Here is a 24,979-nt window from a genome sequence, read left to right as displayed (position 1 = left end):
CGAGTAAATAAACTGTTCTCCACCTTTCTACTGCCTAACTGAATTGCAATTATTAAAACTGAAACTCATACAGAACCTGAGTGTGAGGAAAATACTCAAGCAGACTTCCATGCTACATCGGCCAGTACTAAAACTGTTCCAATATTATTTGAATTTGAACAAACTCCATAAGACTGACTCTAACCAAATTATTAATGACAAAAGGCAACAATATGAGGACCAACAAGGGACCCAAATTTAATATTAATTGAGGACTCCCTAAGGACCCAGACAGTTCTTCCTTAAAAATGCCATTACTAAAAGCTCTACATTGTGCAACTCATCATGGCACATAAAAAAATGATCCAAATGATGAAAAAGTATTGGTGGGGTGACCACTCCAAGGTCACAAAATTGGTTTATAACCAATGTCTGATTTGTCAGACCCATCGTCCTGTAAAAGACCATCAAAGTATTAGATGGAGCAGTCTCACCGCCTACTGGGCCATTTGAACACTTAAAAATTGATTTCACGTAACTGCCTCCCACAATGGGTTATCACTATAACCTATTCTTGTAATTGTATGTTCTCAGGATAGAGCGAAGCCCTCCCATGCAGAAAGGTTGACTCTGCAAACATGGCTATGAAACTTTCAGTAAATATATTTCCTTAATAGGGTATCCCCAGAAAATCTCGTTTCACTGGACAAATGACTGAACAATTAAATAAGGTGCTGCTGACACATGGCGTTACCACCATCCTTACCACGTTCAGTCACTTAGTCAAGTCAAACGGACAGATGGTAACTTAAAATTAAAACTATCTAAATTAAAAGAATCAACTGCCCTGGCCAAAAGTTATTCCACCGGTTTTGATGGCAAATAGATCAACACCTATAAGGAAGCACAAATTATTGCCTTACAAAATGGTAACAGGAAGACCTATGCTTTTGATGATAGAACCACATTTCTCCTGTACTCATAAATTCTGACATGACTCAGTATCATAAAGCTTTACTAATGCATTATGTCAAAGTGTATTTCCACCAGGTAAAGGAAGCTCTCCATGGCCCTTACCCCAACAGATAGTCAGATGTTCCAAAACCTGGAATCTGAAGAGTGGGTCTTCCAAAAATGACACATTAGAAAGAACTGACCCTGAACCTGGTTGGAACAGACCATACCAGGTACTCTCCACTACCCAGGCACCAGCCAAACTTCAGGGACTTGAACCTTGGGTCTATCTCTCTCAGCAGAAAAAAAGCTCTCCAGACTCTTAAAATGGCCTAACAGCCAAAGATCTAAAGTCAAGATCAACCGAGGAGATTCCTCCCCAGAAGCAGACAACATCTTGAAGTGACAGCTCTCCCAAGACCGGGGATGGAGATCTTCATCTCCAATATGAAACCGTTATCCTTTTTTGCCTATTTGCTATCTGCTTTTCCTCTCTATTCATGCATGAGAAGACAACGCTTTAATTAGAATTTCACAAACAAAAGTTACTGCAGGAAACCACTGGATTTGTCATGCTAAACCAAACTCTATACATGAAGAGATTCCTCAATTCACCCTGAAGGAATACACTGGAATCTCAAATTCCACTGTATGCCTAAATTGTTCCACAGATCCCTTTTCTAAAGTTAAAATATTAAATCCACATACCCCCTTTCCTTGCCCCAATTTAACTCAACCTTGGGATGGAAAAACAAGATTGAATATATATAAAAGACACTGCAGTGTAAATCAGACCATTTGTAGACTTGCTATCAGGCCCATATATTTAGGCTGTCTTTCAATATGTGGTAATACCATATTTGAGTCTTAGTTTAATGATGCTAACACCCGAAATTTCTCCCAAACAATGAGATGTATTTTTATTGATATGCTAATACTTACGGTACACCTCCTGGCTACTCCTTTTAATGTGGAGGTTTGGGCAACTCATTGTCTTAACAACTGGAGGATGAAAGAACAATGTGCTCCTGCTGTATTTACTATTCCACTGTACTTCATAATACCTCACAGACTCAACATTGGTCCATTCTCTAGAATTTATACTATCAACCAAAAAGAAGTTTACCGGCAGATGTTAACCACTCTGGATGGGCATCATTTGGACAGTCCCTTCTTCCTTGGCTTGGAATTAGTAAAAACATATGATCAGAAACTTATCCTCAACTCTGGCAACCATTGCTGAGCCTAATGCTAAGACCACAGCTGTACAACAAAGTCCCTAGGCTCTCCTGCTAAGGTGGTTTTAGGTAACAGAATTGCTTTGAACTACTTGTTAGCTAACAAAGCAGGAATCTGTGCCATAGCAAATATCTCCTGTTGTACCTGGATCAAGACCTCTGGTATTGTAGAAACTCAAACAAGAAATTAACAAGCAAGCATGCGACTAAAAAGGCTAAAACAGGTTAATACCTCATCAGGTACATTCTCTGATTTACTTGACATCAACTGGTTTGCTTCATGGGGGCCCTGGCTAGGGAGTACACTTCAGTCTTCTGGTATCATCCTCCTAATAGTCATAATTAGAGACAACCTGGTATACACCGTGTCTCTCGAAGATTTTAAATACATGTTTTCAGCATCAGCGACACATCAGATGGTCTCACTGCACTTAAAGAGAATCAGAAACAAGATGAACAACAGGATAAAGAGTAAAAGCTATTCTTCCATGGATCTGACACCATAACCTATGAGTTTCAAGATGAGAAAAGGGTAATTTAACTCTGATGGTGCCTGAGAGTGGCACTAATACCAAATCTGGGGGCAATCTCTCCTCTACAAGAATGTGACCAAAGGGGAAACTGTTAAATTAACTAAATGCCATCAGATTAAGATGGCTCTAATGTGACGATGCCTACATAAGCAAACCAAAATCTAAACCTGTAAATGCCTCAAGGTTAAACAATTGAAAGCTAAGGACAACCAATCACAACCAACCAACTAAGGTTTACGCTATAAACAACAATTTCCTAACTCTGCTTCCACCTTTTCTCTATAAAAGTTTTTTCCCCAGCTCCCATCAATGGAGCACTTCTAATCACTTCCAGTTTGGTGCTACCCAATTTGAATTGATTTTTGCTCATATAAATACCTAAAATTTTATTATGCTTCAGTTTATCTTTTAACAAACCTCTTCAAAGATTTTTCTAAATAGAAGAGGATAATCACCAAAATTCTTACAATGATCCTTACAGAGATTTAAACAACTTCCACTACACCCAGTCAAAAATTCTTATCAGCTGCTACTTTGCCTATTTGCAAAGGTGAGACAACTAAAACCTCAAAAACTTGGGGGTCAGGCCCAACTATTAATGGGGGTCTCATTCCTAGACTTGCGCTCTGGGCACAAGAAAGGCAATGCTAACCCTTTTCCAGTAAAAGGACCCCTTATTAAAGGTTAAAAAATTACCTATTGTATAACATGGGGAATAAAAGAAAATAGTTTTAATAACTGTTGGGAGGAGAACCGCCATGAATTCAGAGTTTTAAATGTATCTGTTTATCCTTAACAGCATCGAGGGAACATTGTACAACACATGTGCGAGACCTAATATTTACTCAGTCAAGAGACAATGCCAAATGAGAAAAGAATTCACAGTCCTCACCCAGTAGCCTAGGGCAGCTGTGCACCACACATGTGGACTTCAACAGGTTTAAAAGCGTAATTGGTCTCAAAGTAACCTCAACGTGGAGGAAAGAGGACTCTCACACCTCTTGTCATTGGTTTTAACTAAAATAACAAGGCTTAAAGCAATTTTGAGGAGACAGGTATCCAGAGACACACAGAAACAAAAGCCTAGAAATTGGCTCGTGTCCATGTGGTAGGCCAGTTGTTCACCTTGCATTTTCACATTCAATACTGGTATAAAAATCAGACCCCCAATACTTTTGATAAACTCCAAATTCATCCATAAATGTCACGTATTTCCCTTGAACTTTAGAAAATGATTTCATATATTTTGGATCACTCTCAAAGCAATCTTTTAATTTCAATAAAACATTTCTTCAGGAAAGTGAAAACATTTTGATGTTAGTTTGGAAATTGGGTAAGCTCTTTCTCACTCGAGAAGATTTTAAAAAGTCAGTTTAGTACAATTCAATGACCATATGAAAGGCAGATAGTAAGTGAACACAAACATATACACAGTTGTACATACATACACTTAACTCCCTCCAGGCTTCTCATCTAATGCATGAAACATGTGCAGAGACACCCAATTTCCTCAGTCACCGACTCACATCTAACAACTAACTCAGTGACCCAGTGAACTAGACAGAAATGCCCACCAGGGATGATCATGCCACAGAAGTAGAAAAATGTTCCTCTATGTGCTAGTCAGACAGGCTGTGTTAGCTACGGCCATACCCAAAACAAACAAAACTTTAAAAACAGCCTCATAACTATTTTTCCTAGCATTGTCCACCTCTCCCTAAAAAGAACATTCTTTCAGATTCCTGAGGATGTCTGCAGATCCCAGTTTGAGAAACAAGGCTATGATAATGCCCCTCATGGATATATTTAATGGTCTTTAGGCAACATTTACAGTTAGCAGATACAAAAGACCCAAAAGATAAGGGAATAATCTTTCTCTCCTGATAACTCATCATTAACCAACACTATCTGTATTTCTGTCAAAATATGTCTCACATTTACTCCTTCCTTTAAAATACACAGCCACCTCTCTAAACTGTGGCCGCTGCCACAGCACACCCTGACCACTGCTGCTCACAGGTTACCCTTCCTCTCTTTGGACTTTCACCTCAATCCAGCCTGCCTGAATTCTTCCAGGTGCAGCTTCCTGAAATAGGTTTCCTTTTCTGCATTCCCCTTTTCGAAAGCCTCAGAGGGCTTTCCAGTTTTTTCAGAAGAGACTAAAGAATAAAAGCATCTAGCACAACAGTCTACAGACCCTCCATAACATCTCTGAGCCTTCTCTCCACCTGACTCTGGCCCAGAATCAAAGCACAATTACCTAGGACAGGCATTCAATGCCTTGGATAGTCAAGCTCTGCTTCCCGGTCTTGCTTCCATTCTAAGTGTTAGGATCACGAGGATCCAAGTGTGAATGCAGAGCCCTTACCTGTGATTGGGAACAAGGTAAATGACCTCATTGTACCTCAGTTGATCTGTTTGAAATGAGACAAGAATAACCCACAGGGCTGAAGTTACGTAAGACAACACGTACAAAGAGTTTAGCACAGTGCCTGGCCCTTAAAGTGCTCTATAAATGGTGGCTATTGTTATAAAAACTTAGAGCTATTTTTTATTTTATATTTTAACTCTCAGTTAATCTACTTGACTATTATATTCCTTCCCACATACGTTGTCTTTTCAACCTCTCAGCCTTACATAATGCCGTTCCCATCCCCTGGAGTACATTATCATGAAATCTTTTGCCTTCTTCAAACCACAACTCAGGGTTCCCCTTCATTTAATCAACAAATAACTAAGTATACAGCACTGTGCTAAGCACTGGTGGGGCGGGGGGTGCCACAGGGGGAGGGAATTCCACAGTTAGCAAACTGCAAGTGTGATAAATGCCCTAAGGAGACACACTGACTGTTCCTACTGCACACAGCAGGGGCTCCACCTTTTCTGAGACGTCCAACAAGAATTCTCTGAAGAAGTGGCCTTTGAGCTGAGCTCTGACTCTGAAGTAGGAGTTAGGAAGAGGACCCTTACGATATCAAGATTGGCATTTTACATGAAGTGATACAATATGAACTCTAAGACAGTGAAAACTTAGGGATGCATATCATAACTCCTAGAACAATCACTTAAAAAACCATGTGACGAGGTATAACTAAAATATCAATAGGTTAAGTGCTTTTTTAAAAGTTTAATAATCTAAAAGAAAGCAGGAAAAGACACAGAAAAAACAAATAGTAAAATGGTATACCTAAACCAAACCATATCAATAATTACATTAAATGGCAATTAAATGTTAATGGAATAAGATTCCAATCAAAAGACAAGAATGGCCATAATGAATAAAAATGCAAAACCCAAGTATGTGCTATACTTTAAAGACCAATAAGTTGACAGTAAATGGATGAAAAAAGATAAATACCATGCAAACAATAAACATAAGAGGGCTGGAGTAGCTATATTAACACTGGATAAGTAGACTTCACGATAAAGAGCATTACCAAAGATAAAGAGGGGCATATCGTAATGATAAAGTTCATCAGGAAGGCATAACAATCACAGGTATGTGTCCCCAACAAGAGGAGAGACAGGAAGAGTATGTGTAAAGGCTGTAGGGCTGGGAAGATGAAGGAAAGAATGCTGTCACAGCAAGAGGAGAAGACAGGCAGGTGTGAGATGAGACTGAGCAGTGGGTGGGGGCAGACTACACGAGGTCTGTGGACCAAGGGAAGGACTTCTGTTTTTATCATAAGAACAGTAAAGGTTTTATGAAAAGGATGATATTATATGACCTGAATAGGTCTGCACTGTGAACAAACTGATTGGAGTAGGGTCAGACTAAATGGGAGGATCCAGGCAAGGGGCCTGGGACCAGTTATCAGGCTCTCGTAAGAGTCAGGACATCAGATGATGGTAGCTAGGACCAAAATGGTAGTGACAGAGGCAGAGAGAAGAGGGTTTATGGAGGGATACATGGAGAGCTACTCAACAGGACTTTTGTTGACGTGTTAGATGGAATAACTGAGTAAGGTTGTAAAGAATGTCCTCCACATTTCTGGGATGGTAATATCTGAAGACAGGTACTGCGGAGTTGGGGGAAAGGGGTTGGAGGGAAGAGGAGCAGATCACGAGGTCAGTTTTACATGTAAGTTTGACATAGCAGACAAATAACAAGATGTTTCTTACAGGCACTTAGATATAGAAGTCTAGAGTGCAGAGACATCTTGGCTGGAGTCATAAAAGTTATGAGTTGTCTGCATATAGGTGGTAATTGAAGCCTGGGGTGGCTGAGATCACCTAAGGGAGAGGGGACAAGAGCCCAGAACAGACCCTACAGAAAATCCAATATTGATTTAACGGCCAGGTGGAGGACAGAGAGCCTTCAAAGGATACTGAGATGGCCTGGCCAGAGAGAGGAGAAGGAAACCGGGACTGTTTTTCCTCAGAAGCTGTGAGAAGACACTGCCGCAGCAAGGGGGTGATCAATAGGAGCAAGTGCTGCCGGGAATGCAGCTGTCACTCGTGACCTGAGCAGCGTCTCAGCGGAACGAGGGCAAAAGCCAGAGTAGAAGGAGCAGAAGAAGAGCCAAGTGAAGGAGACAGTGAGCACACAGGATGCTTTGGGGAATTATGGAGAAAGAGGAGAGAGATGGGACGATCGGGTCATAGAGTGAAGAAAGATCTAAAATGTGAGGACCTTGTGCATGTTTTGATGGCACCAAAAAAAAAAAAAAATCCAGTGAAGGAAGTAGTTGATAATAGAAAAAAAAAAGAAAATGGTTGATAGCTTAAAGTTCCTGAGAGGGGAAAGAAGGGAAGCTAAGACCTCCTGAGCCAGGAGGACCCAGAAGGTAAGGTCCAGTACCAGACAAACTCAGGACACGCAGAGGGGAGTCTAGACATAGGTCTTTTAGGCACAGTGTTGTAGGTTGAACGATGTAACTCAAAAGGATATGTCAGCCCTAACTCCTGTACCTGTGCATTTGGAAGTAGGGTCTCTGTAGATATAATCAAAAAAAGGTCACACTGAATTAGGGTGGGTCCTAATTCAATATAGTTGATGTCCTTATGAGAAAAGACTCAGAGGAAAGACAGGCAGAGACTGGAGTTATGCTGCCACAGTCAAGGAATGCCTGGGACTACAGAAGCTGGCGAAGGCAAGGAAGGACCCTCCCCTAGAGTCTTCTAGGTGTGGCCCTACCTTTGGATTGGACTTCTAGCCTCCAGAACTGAGAGAATATATACCCATGAATTTTTAGCCATCCAGCTTGCAGTATTTGGTATGGCAGCCCAGAGAAACTAAACATACATGTAGGGAAGGTGGGAGGGGAAGCTCTACTCTATCCCACAGGATAAGACCACACTTTGAAATCGGGACCCAGGCCAAGCAGCAGCAGGAGTGCCATCTGTAGGGTGCACAACAGGTATAAAAAAGCATTATCACTGGCCCTGGATAAGCAGACAGCCAGCCCTGTACCACAGCAATAGGGAGTAATTTATGTTGCATCGCTTCTAAGTCAGGTGTTATTTAATAGCAGTTTGAGAAGTTTCAAAAGAAGCGGGGAAATTCCTCCTGAAAAGGGCCAAGAAAATGAGCCAGACTGACGTAGGGAAGACAGGACTCCCCAAAATCGCAACCTAGCACTTCCTCCTCACTCTCTAACATCTCGAACACCAGGGCCACATTTGCATCAAAGCCACATCTGAAACTCAGCTCTCTATACCCACCCTCATCTATGCTGCTATTAATATTTACCCCCATTCAAATGACACCTGCAGACCTTCAATCACTAATGGTGGGGACCTAGACAAAACCAAAAGAAAATGAGCTCAACACAGAACAACAAGTCCCATCTTCACAGCTATACTGAGAAGCACACAAAAAGAGAAAAAAATAAAATCATGGTAATGATAATACCACTCCCTGGCCATAAGCAGCACATTCATGCCCATCCTCATTAAGAGCCAAGTGGCCTAGGCAGGATGGGTCTCCATTTTACAGGATGAGACACTGAGGCTGAGAGATGGGCAGAAGTGAAATGGTTAAGTGCCCAGGTAAGAATCAAGCCTCCAGTAGGTCCAATGTGGTCTCCAAGACAGCAAGAGCTTTGAGGAGATCAACAAACCTATAATGGAATCCTGGCTCCCTTCTTTTCTGTGAAATGGAGATACCTCCAACTATTTCACATGCCTATTGTAAAGAATAAGTGAAAATCATATGTGAGACACTCAAGTATGGTAACTGGCACACACTAAGTACTTCAAAATCAGGATCACTGTCATTAATAATTAAGATCTTTTGTAAGGCCAGCACATATAGGCCCAAATCAGGCACACGACCAGCTCTCCAATGAACTGGATGAAATGTGCACCACGGATGATGTGCTGAACACACGCAGCCCACGGAGGTGTTCATTCCCCATGATAACCCTCAAGCCATAAGTGGCCTAGTGACATAGGCAGTGCCTTCTCCCCATTTTAAAATGGGAGAAATTTTGCTTCAAATTATATCTAAATATACTTAGCATTTATTCCACTCTTATCTAAATAATTGAATCCCATTAATTCACATTCGAATGCATGTCACCCTCCAATATCAAACACCTGGATATGGCTGTCGGAAAAACCGCAGGAAAACTGCCAGAGAAAAATACTTGAACTTTTAGATTTGCATAATTACACAGTAGGAAAAGGGACTTAAGGGGTAACTGAATTTTATTTAAGGCAGCCTCAAAATATAGTTTCCTCTTTAGAGGCCCCATTGCTCAGATAAATCACAGTCCCATATAATTCTTGCATTGTGATCACATCTAATATAAACTCTTCCTACAAATCATATCTTTTATATAGTATTGAATCTGCCTCCTACTGTGCTGGTGGTGACCCAAGGTCAGAGAACACACACACAAGCCATGGCTTCTGACCTCGAATGGTAACTATCCAGTAAACCATCACACACTCTCCTTTTGTTTACTCTTTGACTCCCTTGACCACCCCCCCCCAACCTAATTATATTCCTGACCCCACAGTTGGCAAACACCTGTAGAAGGTGTGTTGTGGGATTTCCACCCAATGAATTACAAATTCATGAAAAAGGAAAACTCGCTGGGTGATAGCGATAAAATGGTACAGGAAAAATTGGGTAAAACTGCAGGACATCCTTCTTCCTGCTTGGGAGAGAAGGAACAGAAATTGAGAATGTCTCTTTTTTACTGGTGGTAGGAGATTTTGTTAATTTGTTTTAGGTCTTGTTTTAGGTCAACTGCTCAGAAACAGAGAGGCTAAACCTACATTTTTGAGCCAAGAAAATAAATGTCCCCGAGTCCACATCTAAAAATGTAGTGTTAATGTTAACCTCTGTGAACACCTCTCGGCCTTTGCCCTCTTTATTTTCAGGAGCTTGATCATCCCCACCTCTTCCAAAGAGCTTAGCCAGCCTTCCAGGCAAATCTGGCAATTAACCACCATCAAAGTGGCCCATGTGAGGTGGATAACAGGTATCAAGGGCAAGCAAGATACAAAGCACAGACAAGCAGTATAAACCAAAGGTACACAGGCCTTTTCAGTCATAGACCTTCAAGAAAACCAGTTCATGCTGGAAGTCACAGGGTAAGTGGAGAGAGGAGTCTCAACATTCCTTCCGATTCACCAAATTCTAGATACCGGTCAGATCACTGAAGACTGGGCACAAAAACATGTCCGCCTGAGGTCCTCTAGCAACAGGACCAACTGCCCTGGCCAAACAGCATCCAAGAAGTCAGAGCATTTTCACACTCTTCTCTTCTTCCTTTCCTTTGACCAATTTGCCACCAACTGCCAATTTTTCTCCAGCCCTATTTAAGGCCTGATCAGTCAGGTTCTTTTGACTTCGTGCTTTGATTACAGATACCTACCTTGTGGCCTCCCTAGATCCACTCTCCCCCACTGGATTTATTAAACATGAGCTAATGAAATAAATCGGACAGCAGAATCTCGTGAGCCCATCACCACCCCCACACCCCAACCTGCTGGGACTCCAAGCCTGATCTTTGGAGGCACTGCCCCTCTTCCCCTGAGCCTTGCTCATCCAACCTTCCAGCTTTTTCTTATGAAAGGGGGCAGCATGTCCCCACTCACTCAGATCCTGTCCTTCATACCCTCCATCCTCCAGTGAAACCTCCAAAGTATTCCAACCCTCTTTTTTGAACTCACACAGCATTTTTAGCCTCACTATAAAGACAGCAGAATGGGTACAGCAGGGACTCAGAAGTCCAACTCCAGCTCCATCAGTATGAGGCTAAATGACCTTGGGCAAGTTAGTAACCCTTCCCTATGCCTCAGTTTCTTCATCTGTAAAAAGGAGATAATCGTAGCTACCTCAACGATGTTCGTAAGGATAGCATAAAACCAGACATGTAAAACATTCAGAATAACCACAATCAACATCGGCTATCATGACGCAAAGTGACACTTTATACGCCGTAGTGAAATTGTATATATTATTCTTCAATTTAAAGTACATAAAACTAATACATTAGTCATTTTTTTAATTGCTTTGTGTGTGTCAGTGAACCAGATGTTAATTTCTAGAGCAGCACTACTCAGAGTGTGGTCCAAAACCATTACAGGCCCACAACAAGAAATGTGCAAAAGCTGAGAACGAGCGCTTGGAAACTTTGGCCACTAAATTCAACCAGCATTCCATTTTTCTAGTAATTCATTTTCATCATATATTTATTCAGTGCAACAGACTGAAAGTCAATTTAAAAAAAGAGAAACTGGTCCTTCACCACAGATGTTTTGAGAAGTGCTGTTCTAGAGGAGACAGATAGCAAGCTGCTATTTCTTTTCTACACCCCCACATCACCTAGCACAGTAGGAGGTATACATATATTGAGTACTAAGTAAATGAAAATATAACTTCAAAAACATTTCAATTATTAAATAATGGCTTAAAAGTAGATCTCATGGTAGCAGAAATGTAAATAGTGTCTCCAATTCATAAAGAATCTTTTTTTTAAGAGGGAGTTGACATTTAGTCTAAAACTGTCCAAAAAGTAAAAACAGCTCTAACTTCAAAAATATTTTCCATATTGTATACTAACATAGCACTGTGTGGAGCTTTAAAAAAAAAGCAATGTCAATATTAACCTTCCTTGCAGAACTCAGGAGAATGATAAATTATTTCACTCAGCCTTGGACATAGTTTTGATGGGCCCTCATATCTTTAGGTAAACCATCATCTTAGCAAAAAATTTCAACAACATCAGACAAAATACATTTTTATTAGGTTTTCACTGCTGCCAGTGTCTTAGATAGTCCCAATCTCAATCTCATTAGATTAATCCAGGGACAAAATGACTAGAAAAGCAGCAAAGTCTACCAAATTTTAATCGACAAGGTGGCATTTGGATAGATGAGCTGTGGCACCTTGGATGTACAATGAAGGCTGAGTTTATTCTTGCTGAGGAAAATCTCTGTACATTCCAACTAATGCTAGAAGTGCCTGCAGAAAATTCAAGGTAAACGATGTAAACAGCCCTACCACGCCTCTTTCTCAAAGGCAGCAATCCAGAACACAGTATATATAGAGAAGGCAACACTGTCCTTGGGTCCTCAATCCCCTGGCCCCAGGACCAAGTCAGCCTTGCTCCAGTAGATAATCCCTCTTCTCTCCAGCAATTTTAATCTCTTCCTCTCCCTTAACTGTCCCCAAGATCTACAGACAAGATCAAGTTTATAGATTTGATATACTCCTGATTTACTGAACTTTCTGCAATTCCTCCGAAGATGGTATCCTACTTCCCATCTCTATGCCTCCATTCAAACCCTCTGCCCAGAAGGCCTTGTCACCTGGAAAATATTCACATTTCTGAAGATTTTTCTAATCCCTCCAGAGAACTGACCCCCTCCCTCATTTGTCCTTTCACCACCCCAGTGAACCTCTGAACATAGGGACTGTCATCTATCTCTTCACTCAAAGTTCCTCAAAGGCAAGAACCGTCTTTATACTTGCTGGCATCCCTGTGCTCTGTACTACATCTTAATTTACCAGGTTTCTAATAACCCTTTGCTAGTGATTGCCTGGTTACCAGATCCTGTCAACAAATATTTAACTCCTACATATACCAGACCCTCACTTTGCCTTTGGCTATCGGTGGGGAATAAAAGCAACATCACGGTCCCTGCTTCATGGAACTTAGCATTGGTTGGGCGAAAGAGCAGATAATAAATCAAAGACAAACTGTGTTGAGTGATGAAGAGCAAACAATTACTTTGCAGTGATAACAGGAATAAGGCAACAAGGCAGGCAGTACCACATTTGCCAAGGTTCTAAAAACAGAGGCTGCTAAACCGTATGTAACTCTCTTCAGGCCGCTCATCACCCCACACCTATCTCCCTCCAACTGCTGTCCTTGAAGTCCTGCTGACTGGGTCCCCAAAAGTCCAGCCCTGGAGAGTTCTAGCCTCAGAGTCAGCCTGCTCTTCCACCTATTCACATAATCCTAACAGATAACCACAGCCATGACTTCAAACATCTATGAACATACATATCACATCCAAATCCAGATTCTAGCTTCCACTACTATACATTTCAAACTGGATTCCCCAGAGGCATCTCAAATCCAAAACATTCCAAAATGAACTCTCTTTCCCCTTCCCCACCTCCCCCACTCTTGGAAAAAAATTAAACACAATCTTTCGTTTTCAATGGTGTGTTAATTTTGGGACCAGCATCAATCTACCTATCCAACTATGTAAACCAGTGGTTCTCCATGTCTAAGACCTCTGTGATTCCCAAGAACTTTCCAACTATATATCTGTGTAAAGCCAGGTTTTCTTCATAGTCTTCAGCCACAACATATTGTAACAGACTGAATGCAGAACTAGATATGACGTTAAAGAGATTTGCAAAAATGTAAAGCAATTTCATTTTGTTTGGAAAAACAATTGTTCATAAAAAAAATTTTTTTGACATGAAATCAGTTTGTTTTAAAATGAACTAATATATATTTCTAAAATTTCTGTTTTTATTCCTAATACAGTAAATATTGAGATATATCCTACGTAAACAAAAGCTCCATGGGGTCCTCAAAAAAGTTTAATGTTATAAAGGGGTCCTAAGATTAAAAAGTTTGGGAACCAGTGGCCTAAGCTAAAAATGTTGGTATATTCTTATTCCCATCTCTCTCTCTTCCACTTTGTCAATCCTGCCATTCAAATGTCTCTTAAATCCTCTCCTCTCTCTTCCCAAGCTCCCCAACTTCCACAGGCCAAAAAAACAGACTTCTAAATGATAGCCATACCAAATCCAAGAACCTGTGAATGTTACCTTACTTGGAAAAAGGGTTTTTGCAGATGTAATCAAGTTAAAGATCTTGAGATGAGATCATCCTAGATTATCTCAGTGGGCCCTAAATCCAATAACGAGTGTCTTTATAAAGTGTTTCTTATAAGAAACACTCAGAGAAGAACAGACACACAGAGAAGGCAGCAACATGGACTTGGAGGCAGAAACTATGGACTGACGTGGCCACAGAGAAGCCAAGGAACACCTGGATCCACCAGACGCTAGAAGAGAATTCTCCCCCTAGAGCCTCCAGAGTGCGACCCTACTGACACTTTCTTCGGGATTCTGGACTCCAGAACTTTGAAAGAATAAATTTCCATCATTTTAAGCCTCCGGTTTGTGGTAATTTGTTATGGCAACCACAAGAAACAAATACATCAACCCTTAGGCCTGGAATGTTAGTGACCACCTAACTAGTCAGTCTTTACCTCAACGTGACCCTCAGAGCCACAGTCCTTCAAACTGCAGCCCTTAGTAACCTTAAATCCCATTTCCTTAACACCCTTAACACCTCCACAATATCCAAATGCCTCAACACAGCATACAAAGGTCCCCGTAACTTGATCCCATCTTTCTTTCCCACTCCAACCCAGCTCCCCTACACCTGCACGCCCTATACCATGCCTCAGGCCCAGAGCCCAAGTTCCTTCAGTCCTGTGACTGTATATGCTGCTCCCTCTTCCAAGAACTACTTTCTTCTCACATCCTCAGCCCCATCCACTCCTATACATGCTCCAGTCTCGGACTCAAAAATCTCCTCCTGTTACGTCCTGTTAAAAATTGAGCCACTCTCTCTTGCTTCTGTAGCGCTTTGTACACTCGTCTCAAAGAATATCTGAAACTTTATACTTCTCCTTCACAAGTCCATAACTCCTTCTAGACCAGGGTTTCTCAACCTCGAGCTACTGACATTTGAAGCCAGATAATCCCTTGTTGTGGAGGGCTGTCCAGAGCAATGGAGAATGTTAGCAACATCTCTGACTTCTACCAACTAGATTCCACTGGCAGCGTGTGTGTGAGTGTGTGCACATGTGCGCACACACACAGTTATAACAACTCAAAATGTCTTCAGATGCTGCTGATGAAAGGGAAGGGGTATCACCCCCAAGTAAAAATCATTTCTCTACATTGAAGTCTTTGGTGGCTCAAGACCATATCCAATACTCCTAGCATTTGTCTAGTCTTACATTCATTCATAAAAGAAGGTAGGCACTGTGTTCAAAGCCAGGGACACCACAGAAAATAAAAGTCTTGGGCCCTGTGATCATGAAGTCACTGTAGGCAAACAACTGAATTTGTTTGGCATGCATACATATGGTAATGTTTCATTACATGGAAAATAAAACCCAGGGGCTAAAATGTTTTCTCCTCTCCTCAGGGACATAACATCGCGTAACTAAGGGGGATCCACTCACATGGAATGCTCTTTAAGTGCTTCTCCCCAGAAGTGGGCAAGTGGTACAGCTTGTGTGTTTTTATCTCCAAAACAGCTACCCATACATAAAGGAGTATCTCAACCAACAAAAAGAAAACTTGATAAAAACTATGCCCAACACACACAGCCCACAAATGCCAATGCTAGAACACTCTTCTACACCAGAGGACATAGACAGGACTGGGAACCTTCCACCAAAAACCACAGAGACAAGAGTGCCTGAGCTTCAGGCATATTCTTCCCTCTGCCCAGGAAACACCACATAAGATTCCGACAAGCTCTGAGAAGACCAAATGGTGACCTGAATAGTCCTCAGCTCTCGCAGAGGCACTAGGTGCCTTAAAATGCAGAGCAATGCTCATTGCCAGGGCAACATGAAGGTGTTTACCAGAAGCGGAGGCAGTTTACAGAGGGGAGGCCAAGTAAAGGTGCAAGAACAAATCAGGGCACATAAGTGCCTGGCCCACATCTGCCTTAACAAGTCACTTTAACATCTCTGGGGCTCAATTTCCTTTTGTACCAAATGACAAAATTAGAACAACCCATCCCTAACTTCCTTTCTAGATCTAAACATACCTGGTTTTCCCCCAAAATGGTACAAATCCACAGAATCTCCCACTCCAAACAAAACAAAACAGGGCTCTCCCCACTTCCCACCAGAACTCTTTTTACTAAAAGTAGAAATAAATACAGGAGTCGTTTCCACTTCCCCTCCGCTTCTGACAGTACCCGGCAAGACTTACAGTGCTGCCTGACGGACGCCTTGCAGGCACTGTGTCTCTTGCTGTATATTCAAGAAGCCAGAGAGTATGAGACTTCCGGGAGTGTGTATTCTCTGAAAAAAAAAGGGGGGGGCTCATGCTGTGAGGATTTGAAGGTGTCAAAATTTATATAGGAAGAACCAGTAACATTTGAATGCTTTCTGCTATGAGAAATTGACAACTGGTCCAACAATGGCTTAAACCACGTGGAAGTCTATTGTTTACTTAACAAGAAGTCCCGGGAGAGGTGGTCCCAAGGTCAGTTTAGTAGCTTTTACCATTTCATAAAGCCACACAATCACCCTCCTCTTGTGTTGGCTTTTCATCCATAGGCTTGTAGCCTTATGGTCACAGAGAGGTGCCCTAGCTCCAACTCACATCCTCTTACTACTTTTCCAAAGATAGGAAATTAAAGAGCTATCAGGCATTGAGAGAGAACACTCTTGCCCTGTGCCTGCACTTTTTTCAGTGAGGAAAAATTCTTCTCCAGAAGTCCTGTAATAGGTTTCCATTAAATCTCTAGCCGTAATTAAGTCATCTGATCACTCCAACTTGCAAGAGAGGATAGAAAAGTAAAGATCTGGCTTAAAAAAAAAAATTGTAGGAAGCAGATAAAGGAAACCTCGGATAACAATGACGGTGAAGTAGCCAACCAAGTGTTTGTCACATACAACTAGACCCAGTGGTGTGCTGGCTAATGCTTTACAATCAGCTTTCAAAAAAACAAAAAACCCTAATTCGAAGCGTTTGCCAATTTCCTTGGTGAAAATACTCCTATTATGCCAGATTTCAAGCTTCCAACATAATATTAACCAGTTCGCGAAATTCTTAAAATTTTAATAATCAACTGGTACAAGCCTGCTCCTGTACACCAGTGAATTTATACATCGCATTTAGTAATAAGTTTATAATACTCCTTCATATTTAAAACACTATACATGGTTCGGTAGTATTCTCCACAGTTCATAAATGAGGAAAATGACAGAGCACCCCAAATCACATAGCACAAGTAGCAGAGCTTAATTTCACATAAGAGCCCTCCTTCACTCCAGCCTCACCACACTTTGAGCAGCATTAGGTACATAAGCATCTGTATTGACAACCCTGCAAAATCTCTCTGCCTATGCATCAGCTAAAGGGGCTCTAGCTTGGTTTGGAACCCACAACAAAGACTCATACCTGTAAACTCAAAGTTATTTAATAATTATCTTTAAGTTATTTCCTCTAATGACAGTAATAGTGCATGTTTATTGTGATAGCTTGAAATACAAGTTAGTATAAAAATGAAAATAAAAATCACCCTTAATCCCATCCTCAAGAGATAATTGTTTGCATGTGGATGATAATCCTTCCAGATTACGTAGACATATATCTTTAAAGTAGAAATCATGCTATTTTGTAACATGACATTCTTCTTTTTTTCCTATGGAGAAATAAAATAGTATATCGAATTCTCCTGTCATCATCACCCAGCTTCAGAAATTATCTAAAGACAATTAAAAGTCCGAGTGTTTCCACATTCTCTTCTCAGGGAGGAATGTGTAGGAGGCAGTAACCTCCCTCTGTACGTCCCTGAGATTTTTTTTCCCCCTACCTGGCTTTTCCCACTAAGACCCTGATGTCAGCTTGTCTCCAAGCTAAGTCAACCAGCTCCTTTCAGTGCTGCTCGGAGAACACTACTAAAGGTAACTGTTCATCATGCTCACTCTTTAAATGGATCCCTCCAACTAACTCCCGCCCAGTCCGTCAAGAAGCCTCACAGTGGACTCAGAAGCTCATAAAGGAGAGCTTCAGAAGAAATATATCACAATTCTTGGAGTTTCCAACTTCCACTTACTCCATTCTTCTACTTCTGCTTTGTTTTCACATGTACGTGCACACATCCACAACAGGCACTTTTAACTGGTTTAACTAAAATCCAAGGATTCTGTTCATCTTCCTCTCTTTCACTACTTAGTCCTCAGCCAATGCAGTCTGCCTTCCAGACTTCACTTCCTGGTCCTCCAGCTCCCTTAAAGAATCACATTTCATTTACACAAGTGCCAATCCAAGTGAAATATCCAACTGACTAAAAGATGGTGGCTGTACCCCCAAATTAACAGCTTTGCATATATCCCCAAAGAGCCCAGTTGAGAGCCCAGACCCAGAATCAAACTCTGCAGCCCAGAACAAGTTCAAAGAACATTCTCGTGGGACAAAGCAAGAGCTGCTCCCCTGTGCCCCAGTTTAGCCAAGTGCATGCAGGAGGGAGCTGTGGATATTTAAAGACCAAGGCATAGAATTCTGCTCTGCTATAAATCATGTACAGCTGACAGAAAACAAGCCTATGCTGGGAACCATGGGTGTTAAAACTTCGGGAGAAAAAGTAGTTAAATGTGCACTATTTTGTACCAAAAGGTACTAATACTTCGAATAGTATATTTGTCTAAATTTTAAAATACATCAAATAGTGGAAGCAGGTAGGAGTAAGGGGGAGTCTGGTCTGTGATGTTCTCTAAGATTCTCAAACTTCAAGTGATTAGAAATCACCTGGAGAGTTTGTTTAAAATGCAAATTCCTCAACCTCCTCCCAGAAATTCTTACTCAGCAGGTCTGGGTGGAGGTGGGGCACTATATATCTGCATTTTTAACAAGCATCTTTGCTTCTGCTGCAGGTGTTGGCAGACCCTGAAAAATAACTACCACCTGAGTTCCTCCTCTTTGGCCACAAAGTGTGGGTAGCAACACTTCTGTGAGCAGCAGAGCCTTTGACCCAGTGCTTCCTACATGGATTCTGGCCTAAGAGTCTCATGAGGCAAGAGTGAAACACACAGTGCCCTTCCCAGAACACTGGTAGTCAGGCAGGTCTCTGATGGCCAATTAATCTCAAGAGGAAGCTTTCTCCCTAACTACCTCTGTCTTTTGGTCCCCCAGGCAACTGGCCAACCTGTCCTCTCTTCCCAGGCAACTTTATCAACATCCTCCCTCTCAAAGATTATAAAGAAACAAATTTTCACTTCCCCTCACCCCATATCTCCAGCTGTCTCTAAAATAAGCATTTAATGTTTTACGAGTTTTAGATGCTAACAAGAACAGTCTTTACCAAAATAAAATGTGCACTGGGAGAGTTAAATGTTATAAATACTCACAATTGCTCAGTAAGAGTTCTTTCTGTATTTCACTAATTTCTTTGAGAACCACTTACTGAGCACCTACTCTAATCACTTGGCAGTTCACAACTGTGGACACCACAGACAAGCCCGGCTCTTATGCGGCCTGCATTCAGGTGTGGAAGGAAAACCATGGAGAGAATAAACAACCTTATAATGGACTTTCAGACAGTGACAAGCACTATAAAACATTAACACAAGGTAATGAACTAGCAACGATAAGGAAGATGGGTTACAAGGAAGACCTCCTTGGTGAGGGAATCTCTAAGAGTCAAATGACAGGACATATGACTGTAAGGACAGCAATAGACAGGCACCTAGACACAAAAAAAGCTTGACTTGTTGGAAGAGAGAAATGACCAGTGGTCCTACAATACAGCCAGTAGGGGGATGAGCAAGTCAGGAAAGGGTGACTCAAGGTCCAAAGGCCAACTCTCCAAGGGTCTTGTGGATATTACTGTAAGTACAATGGGAAGCCCCGGGATCATTTAGCAAGGAAAGGATGATACTAATAGTAGCTGGCCTGTACTGAGCACTGTCTGTGTGCCAGGCACGGTTCAAATCTCATTTTATCTTCCCAATAACCCCATAAAGTAGAAACAAATATGAATCCCATTACATAGGTAAGATCTGAGTCAAACAGGCAGTAAGTTATAGAGCCAGAACTCAAAGCTAGGTGGTCTGGCTACTGGCTGTGGTTACGGAAGAGAGCAGGGGCCAAGTCGGTAGGGCCTTGACAGCCTCCGTAAGGAGTCTGAGTTTTATTCCAAGTGTAATGGAAAGCCACTGGAGAGGGACTGAGACTTCCTGACTCACTCCCTTAGATCTGGACTAAGACAGAGCACATCTTCTGGGAAAAGCCCACCAAACTCTGGCTGAGTTGGCTGCTAAACCAAACTACTGCAACTTCAGCCAGACACAGATGTCTAATACTGCCCCACCTGCTTCGGCAGAGCTCTCTAGCCCCCTGCAGCACTGGATGTCTTCTCTCTAGGCCAGGGTTCGCAAATACAGCCCAGACCAGTAGCATCAGATTACCTGGGATCTTGTTAAAAATGCAGATTATGGGGCCTCATCTCATACCTACTGAATCTGAAAAAAACCACCTTCTGTTTCCAACGAACCTTACTGCTGTTCTGGGTTATCCAGATGCAGATACTACCACAACCACTCACCCTTATTCCCACCCTAACCCCTCCCAAGTCATGCTGTACTTGTCCATGGGCAGCTTCTGCACTGCACACTAAACCATCTTCCCCTCAGACTCTGCTGGTGGGGCTCTATGGCTTCTGGTTCCTGAAAAATCTCACTATTGCCCCAAACTCTTTTCTAACTAATTTGATTTCCTAAAAGTATTTATTATTCAGCTGTCTGGGCCGCTTCCACCACAGGGTAAAACTCTTCCTTCCTACTTCTAGAGTTTAATTTTGCTTTCAGCTTTGTAGCCTCCAAAGTAGATGTCAAAGATAATTTCTGCTTTAACCTAGACTTTCCTTAACACCTCAGTCATCAGATTTTCTCTTTGTATTCATTCATTCCCACTTCATTCATATATTCCAAGTAGTCATGCCCTCAGCATCCCAAGAACTAACTGCACTAGATGCCAGGTATTTCAGTGATGCCTGAAACAGCTCTCATCCTTGAAACTGCCCCTTTAAGAGGGATGGCAAGATGTAAATAAATACATATTCACGGAGGCCATTAGGCTGAGACTTAAATGATGAAGAGGCAGGCCTGACAGTAGTTTGTAACAGAAAATTTCTGAGTGTTGAATGCTTGCCAGACTCTGGTCTAAGTGCTTTACATGTATTATCCATGTAATCTTCCAACAATTCCATGCCCACCCTGGAGAAGGGCATACTGAGGCACAAGAAGGCTAGAAGTATGTAAATAGCAGAGCCAGGATCTGAACCCAGGCAAACTAGCTCTAGAGCCTATTCTCCTACCACAGGCTAAGGTGAGAAGAGCAGGGTGAAACGGTGGGGGTGATAGGCAGACAAGTGTCGGGGCAGACAGAGTAACATGTATAAGAATTCTAGGGCAGAGAAAAGTCAGCCCAAAGCAGAAAGAAAGTCAAGCATATTGGTTAAACTGGATAACAGCGAATGGATTGGAAATATATTTGGTAACTGGACTAGATCAGATGTTCTGATAGATGTATTATGACGTGCAATGGAGAAGGAATCAAGAATGACTCTTAATTTTCTGATTCCCTATTTTTACAGCTTGAGGACGGTCTACATTTCCAGAGAGCAAAGTATTATAACCCAATATATGATAAAGTGCCACACACTGCTGATCCATAGCACTGTCGCCAATGAACATAACCAGTCCATGACCAGGTTAAAGATTGCAGCTCCCCCTCTCCCCTCCCCCTCCATACTTCTCTGCAAGGGGCATTCATTTCAAGGGTTCCATCCTATCCCCTGGAAACTATTTTCCAGAACACTATTAGCAATGGTTAACAACAATAAAAAGTTATAGTTACAGTAATAATAGCTTCCACCAAGAGGAAGGTTTTTCTCATGCAAATGTAATGCTAATTTGAAACCTGGGTTCCCAAATTTTTCTGAAAAGCACAATTATATTAAAGAACAAATGAGAAGTTATGCAACTTGCCCAAGGCCACACAATGAGAGGTGGAACCAGAATCCAAATGCAGGTCTTCCAACTTGGAGCCCCCACACTACTTCCATTAAATCAGTATTTCCCACAACGTGGGACACAAATCTCTAATGGAACACAATAATGGTTTTAGTTGCACAGATGAACTTTTTAAAGTTTTAATATTATGGTCTCATTTTAATACATATAACCGTGTGTGTGATATCAGGTAAATAAAAATTAAAAGTTATATATACATTTTATATGTGATATACATGTCACATCAAATCCATGATTTCATGTGTATACATGAAATGTAAAAAGTTTCTTAAAAGTTAATTTAAAGAAATCATTAGAATAAAAGAGCAAGTGATTCAGGGATAGAGTAGAAATCCTAAGGCAACACATAAATAAGTGAAGTTTGTGAGACACTGCTCACCACACCACCACCCAAGAACAGCCAAGCACCTGTTCCATATTGTACTCAAATTTGGCTACAGTCACACAAAACTCTGACTCTGCTCCAGAAAGATAAAATGTGGCTGCCTTGGGGTGAAAGAGAGTAACACTGGTACAACACGACTTAGCATAAATCATCCTTAACACAGCATTGGTCTTGACATATATTTAGTGGTCCGACTCTCCTGCTTATTCACCACATACCTTGATTAAGTCAGGTAGCTTTCCTGGGCCTCAGTTCACTTTGTCAAAAAAAAAAAAGTTTTACATACACACACACACACACACACACACACACACACACACACACACATACATATATATACACACACACATATTAAAAAAAAGTAGACTCTAAGGTAACTTCCACTTTTTAGAATTCCATAAAATGTTGTAAGATCCTGAAATCCCAAATTATTTTTCCCAGAACCACAGAGGCCCCAATCCTGAATGAGTGTCAACCTGAGGAATAAAAATGCTAAGCCCACATGGCATCCAGGCCACCATCCCTTAACTGGGAAGATACTACCAATTATGCTGCCCTCAGAAAGATGTAGGATGACATTAATCACCATATGATAAAGGTCAGCCAATCAATGTCCCTGTCCCAACCAAAACTTTAAGAATTTCCTGACACTCATTTTTAACTTTCTTTACACTTGCTCCTTAGTGTCTGTTATTTCCAGTCCTTAACAATTAGCTTTATTCTGGGTCAGAATAGCAGGGAGAAAAATGGGTGGGAAAGAAACCTGCAAAATCTCATCAAAACTCCTATCCTCATGTAAAGCCGCAGCTGAGAACCACCAGTAAAACCTTTCCAGCTTCAATCTGAATTACTCCAGATGCTCAAACATGTTTAACGTGCTAAACCTCTAAAAGAAGTTGTCATTCCTTATTTTTCAGAAACATTAACAAAACAGTTTGGCCAGAACATTCTTTCTCTATTACTGAAATAGATACATTTATCAAAAGGGAAGTCTTAAGGACCCCTCCTTGCCTTCTTTACAAAAAGCCCTTTCTGTGATGTCAGTAGGCCTGTAAACTTTGAATAGAGAGTTTTTAGATTCCCAGAAAGAGAAGTTCTGAAATATGCTCAATTCATGTTTAGCTGAAGAAAACAGGATGGGTGGGTGGGCTGCAACTGGCAAACTCAGAAAGCACAGCTGGGTAGCAGGTGATCTTTAAAATAAAAAAGGCAAATCCCTGGGCAAATTATGTAGCCAAGAATAATCATTATAACTGGAGAGTTGTTATATAATTACTTGTTAACTACTGACAAACACATACATGGCTACAAAATACCATGGTTACTCTAGTCACTGAAGCTAGCGTACCTAGTACAAGAGTCAAGGTTTCTCCAATTAATTTCATTCAAAAAAAAAAAATTGCAATCCCGGGTCCTATTCCCTTCCAAGGTAACCCAATGGCTTTTACATATACAAAACAGCCTCCGACAATTAAGCCAATCACCTCCAGGGACGAAATCAGTGTTTCCCCTAAATATTGATTTTGAAAGAGGAGAGAGGCCACAGAAAAAAGTACATTCAGAGAGCTAAATATGTATCACCTCGATAAAAACGACTTCACTCCAAACTGGAAACTCTGAACAGAAAAGGTCCCCACCCACCCCCACACACACCCGTCCCTACTCAGCTAGCGCAAAACCCAAGACCTGTGTCGGATGCATTGCATTCCAACATTTTTCAAAAAGTTTACGAGAATTTAACGAAGCGGTGGAGAGAAAAATAAAGCAGGCAGAAGCGGGGAAGAACAAGCAGGAGGGTATCGGCAAAGAAGCAGATGAAGCGCCCGGCAATGCCGTGCAAGGCCGGGTAACTGAGAAGCGACCCTGAACTCGAAGAGCAAGCGTCCCAGTGGAGCGCGGGGACTGACAGCCGCTCGGTCTCCGCTGCCGGGGGTCTTCCAGCCCTGAGCCCGGCCCCCGCCGCCAGTCCCCTCCCCGACCCTTCCCCCGCTGCACCGCCGTTGCCCGCTGGGCCAACTTGGCCCGAGGTCAGCGCTGCGGAGCGCGGCCCCCGTTGCCTGGGAGGCCGCCGGCGCCCTTACCTCCTTCTGCTTGGGGTCTTGCGGATAGACGTCCGGCGGCCCGAGTCGGGGGCGTTTCAGCGGTCTCTGCTCATAGCTGAGAAGCCCGAAGGCGGCCATGATCTCTCATGTTAACCGGCGAAATGAATGAGAGTTGGAGCTGGAGCAGCCGCCTCTGAGCACCAGGGAGCAGCACTTGCAGACAGACTCCGTCTCTCCCCCTCCTCGCTCGCTCGCTCGCTGTGGCGCTGCAGGCAAGAATAAAGCAGGTTGGATGCTGCCGCTGCCAGGCACGCAGACACGCACTGATGGGGGCAGCCTTCGGCGGGCACCCGGCTGCGCAGGAGCCCCGGGACGCACCGCTCCTGTGGCGGCGGCGGAGAGGCTGAAGGTCTGCCTGAGTCCTCCGCAGCGCCTGCCTCCGGTCCCCCCTACCTTGTCCCCAGGGGGAGGAGCAGCTGATAGGAACGTGTGACTTTTTTCACCAATGGACCCAAACCCAAGCCAGCCTGGCTCAGGGCGCGGGGTGGCTGCCCTGACCGCATAGGCGGGGCC

General features: G+C 42.3%; 1 protein-coding gene across 19 annotated transcripts in view; it reads right to left on the bottom strand.

Moving 5' to 3' along the window:
* The window catches only part of MED12L (mediator complex subunit 12 like), a 318,700-nt gene extending 294,010 nt beyond the window's left edge, over nucleotides 1-24,690 (bottom strand). For 12 of the 19 annotated variants that reach the window (XM_025042470.1, XM_025042474.1, XM_015600179.2 and 9 more), the window contains exon 1: nucleotides 24,446-24,689. In XM_025042470.1, coding sequence (XP_024898238.1) covers nucleotides 24,446-24,544 — 99 coding nt within the window. In that variant the 5' untranslated portion in view covers nucleotides 24,545-24,689. Of the gene's footprint in view, nucleotides 1-24,445 lie in introns of all 19 variants that reach the window. The other 7 variants (XM_025042472.1, XM_025042480.1, XM_025042483.1 and 4 more) reach the window with 3 other exon arrangements.
* Nucleotides 24,691-24,979: the final 289 nt, after the last annotated feature.

Source organism: Pteropus alecto, unplaced genomic scaffold (assembly GCF_000325575.1).
Source record: "Pteropus alecto unplaced genomic scaffold, ASM32557v1 scaffold239, whole genome shotgun sequence".
Lineage (NCBI taxonomy): Eukaryota > Metazoa > Chordata > Mammalia > Chiroptera > Pteropodidae > Pteropus > Pteropus alecto.
This window is presented reverse-complemented; position numbering and strand designations above follow the sequence as displayed.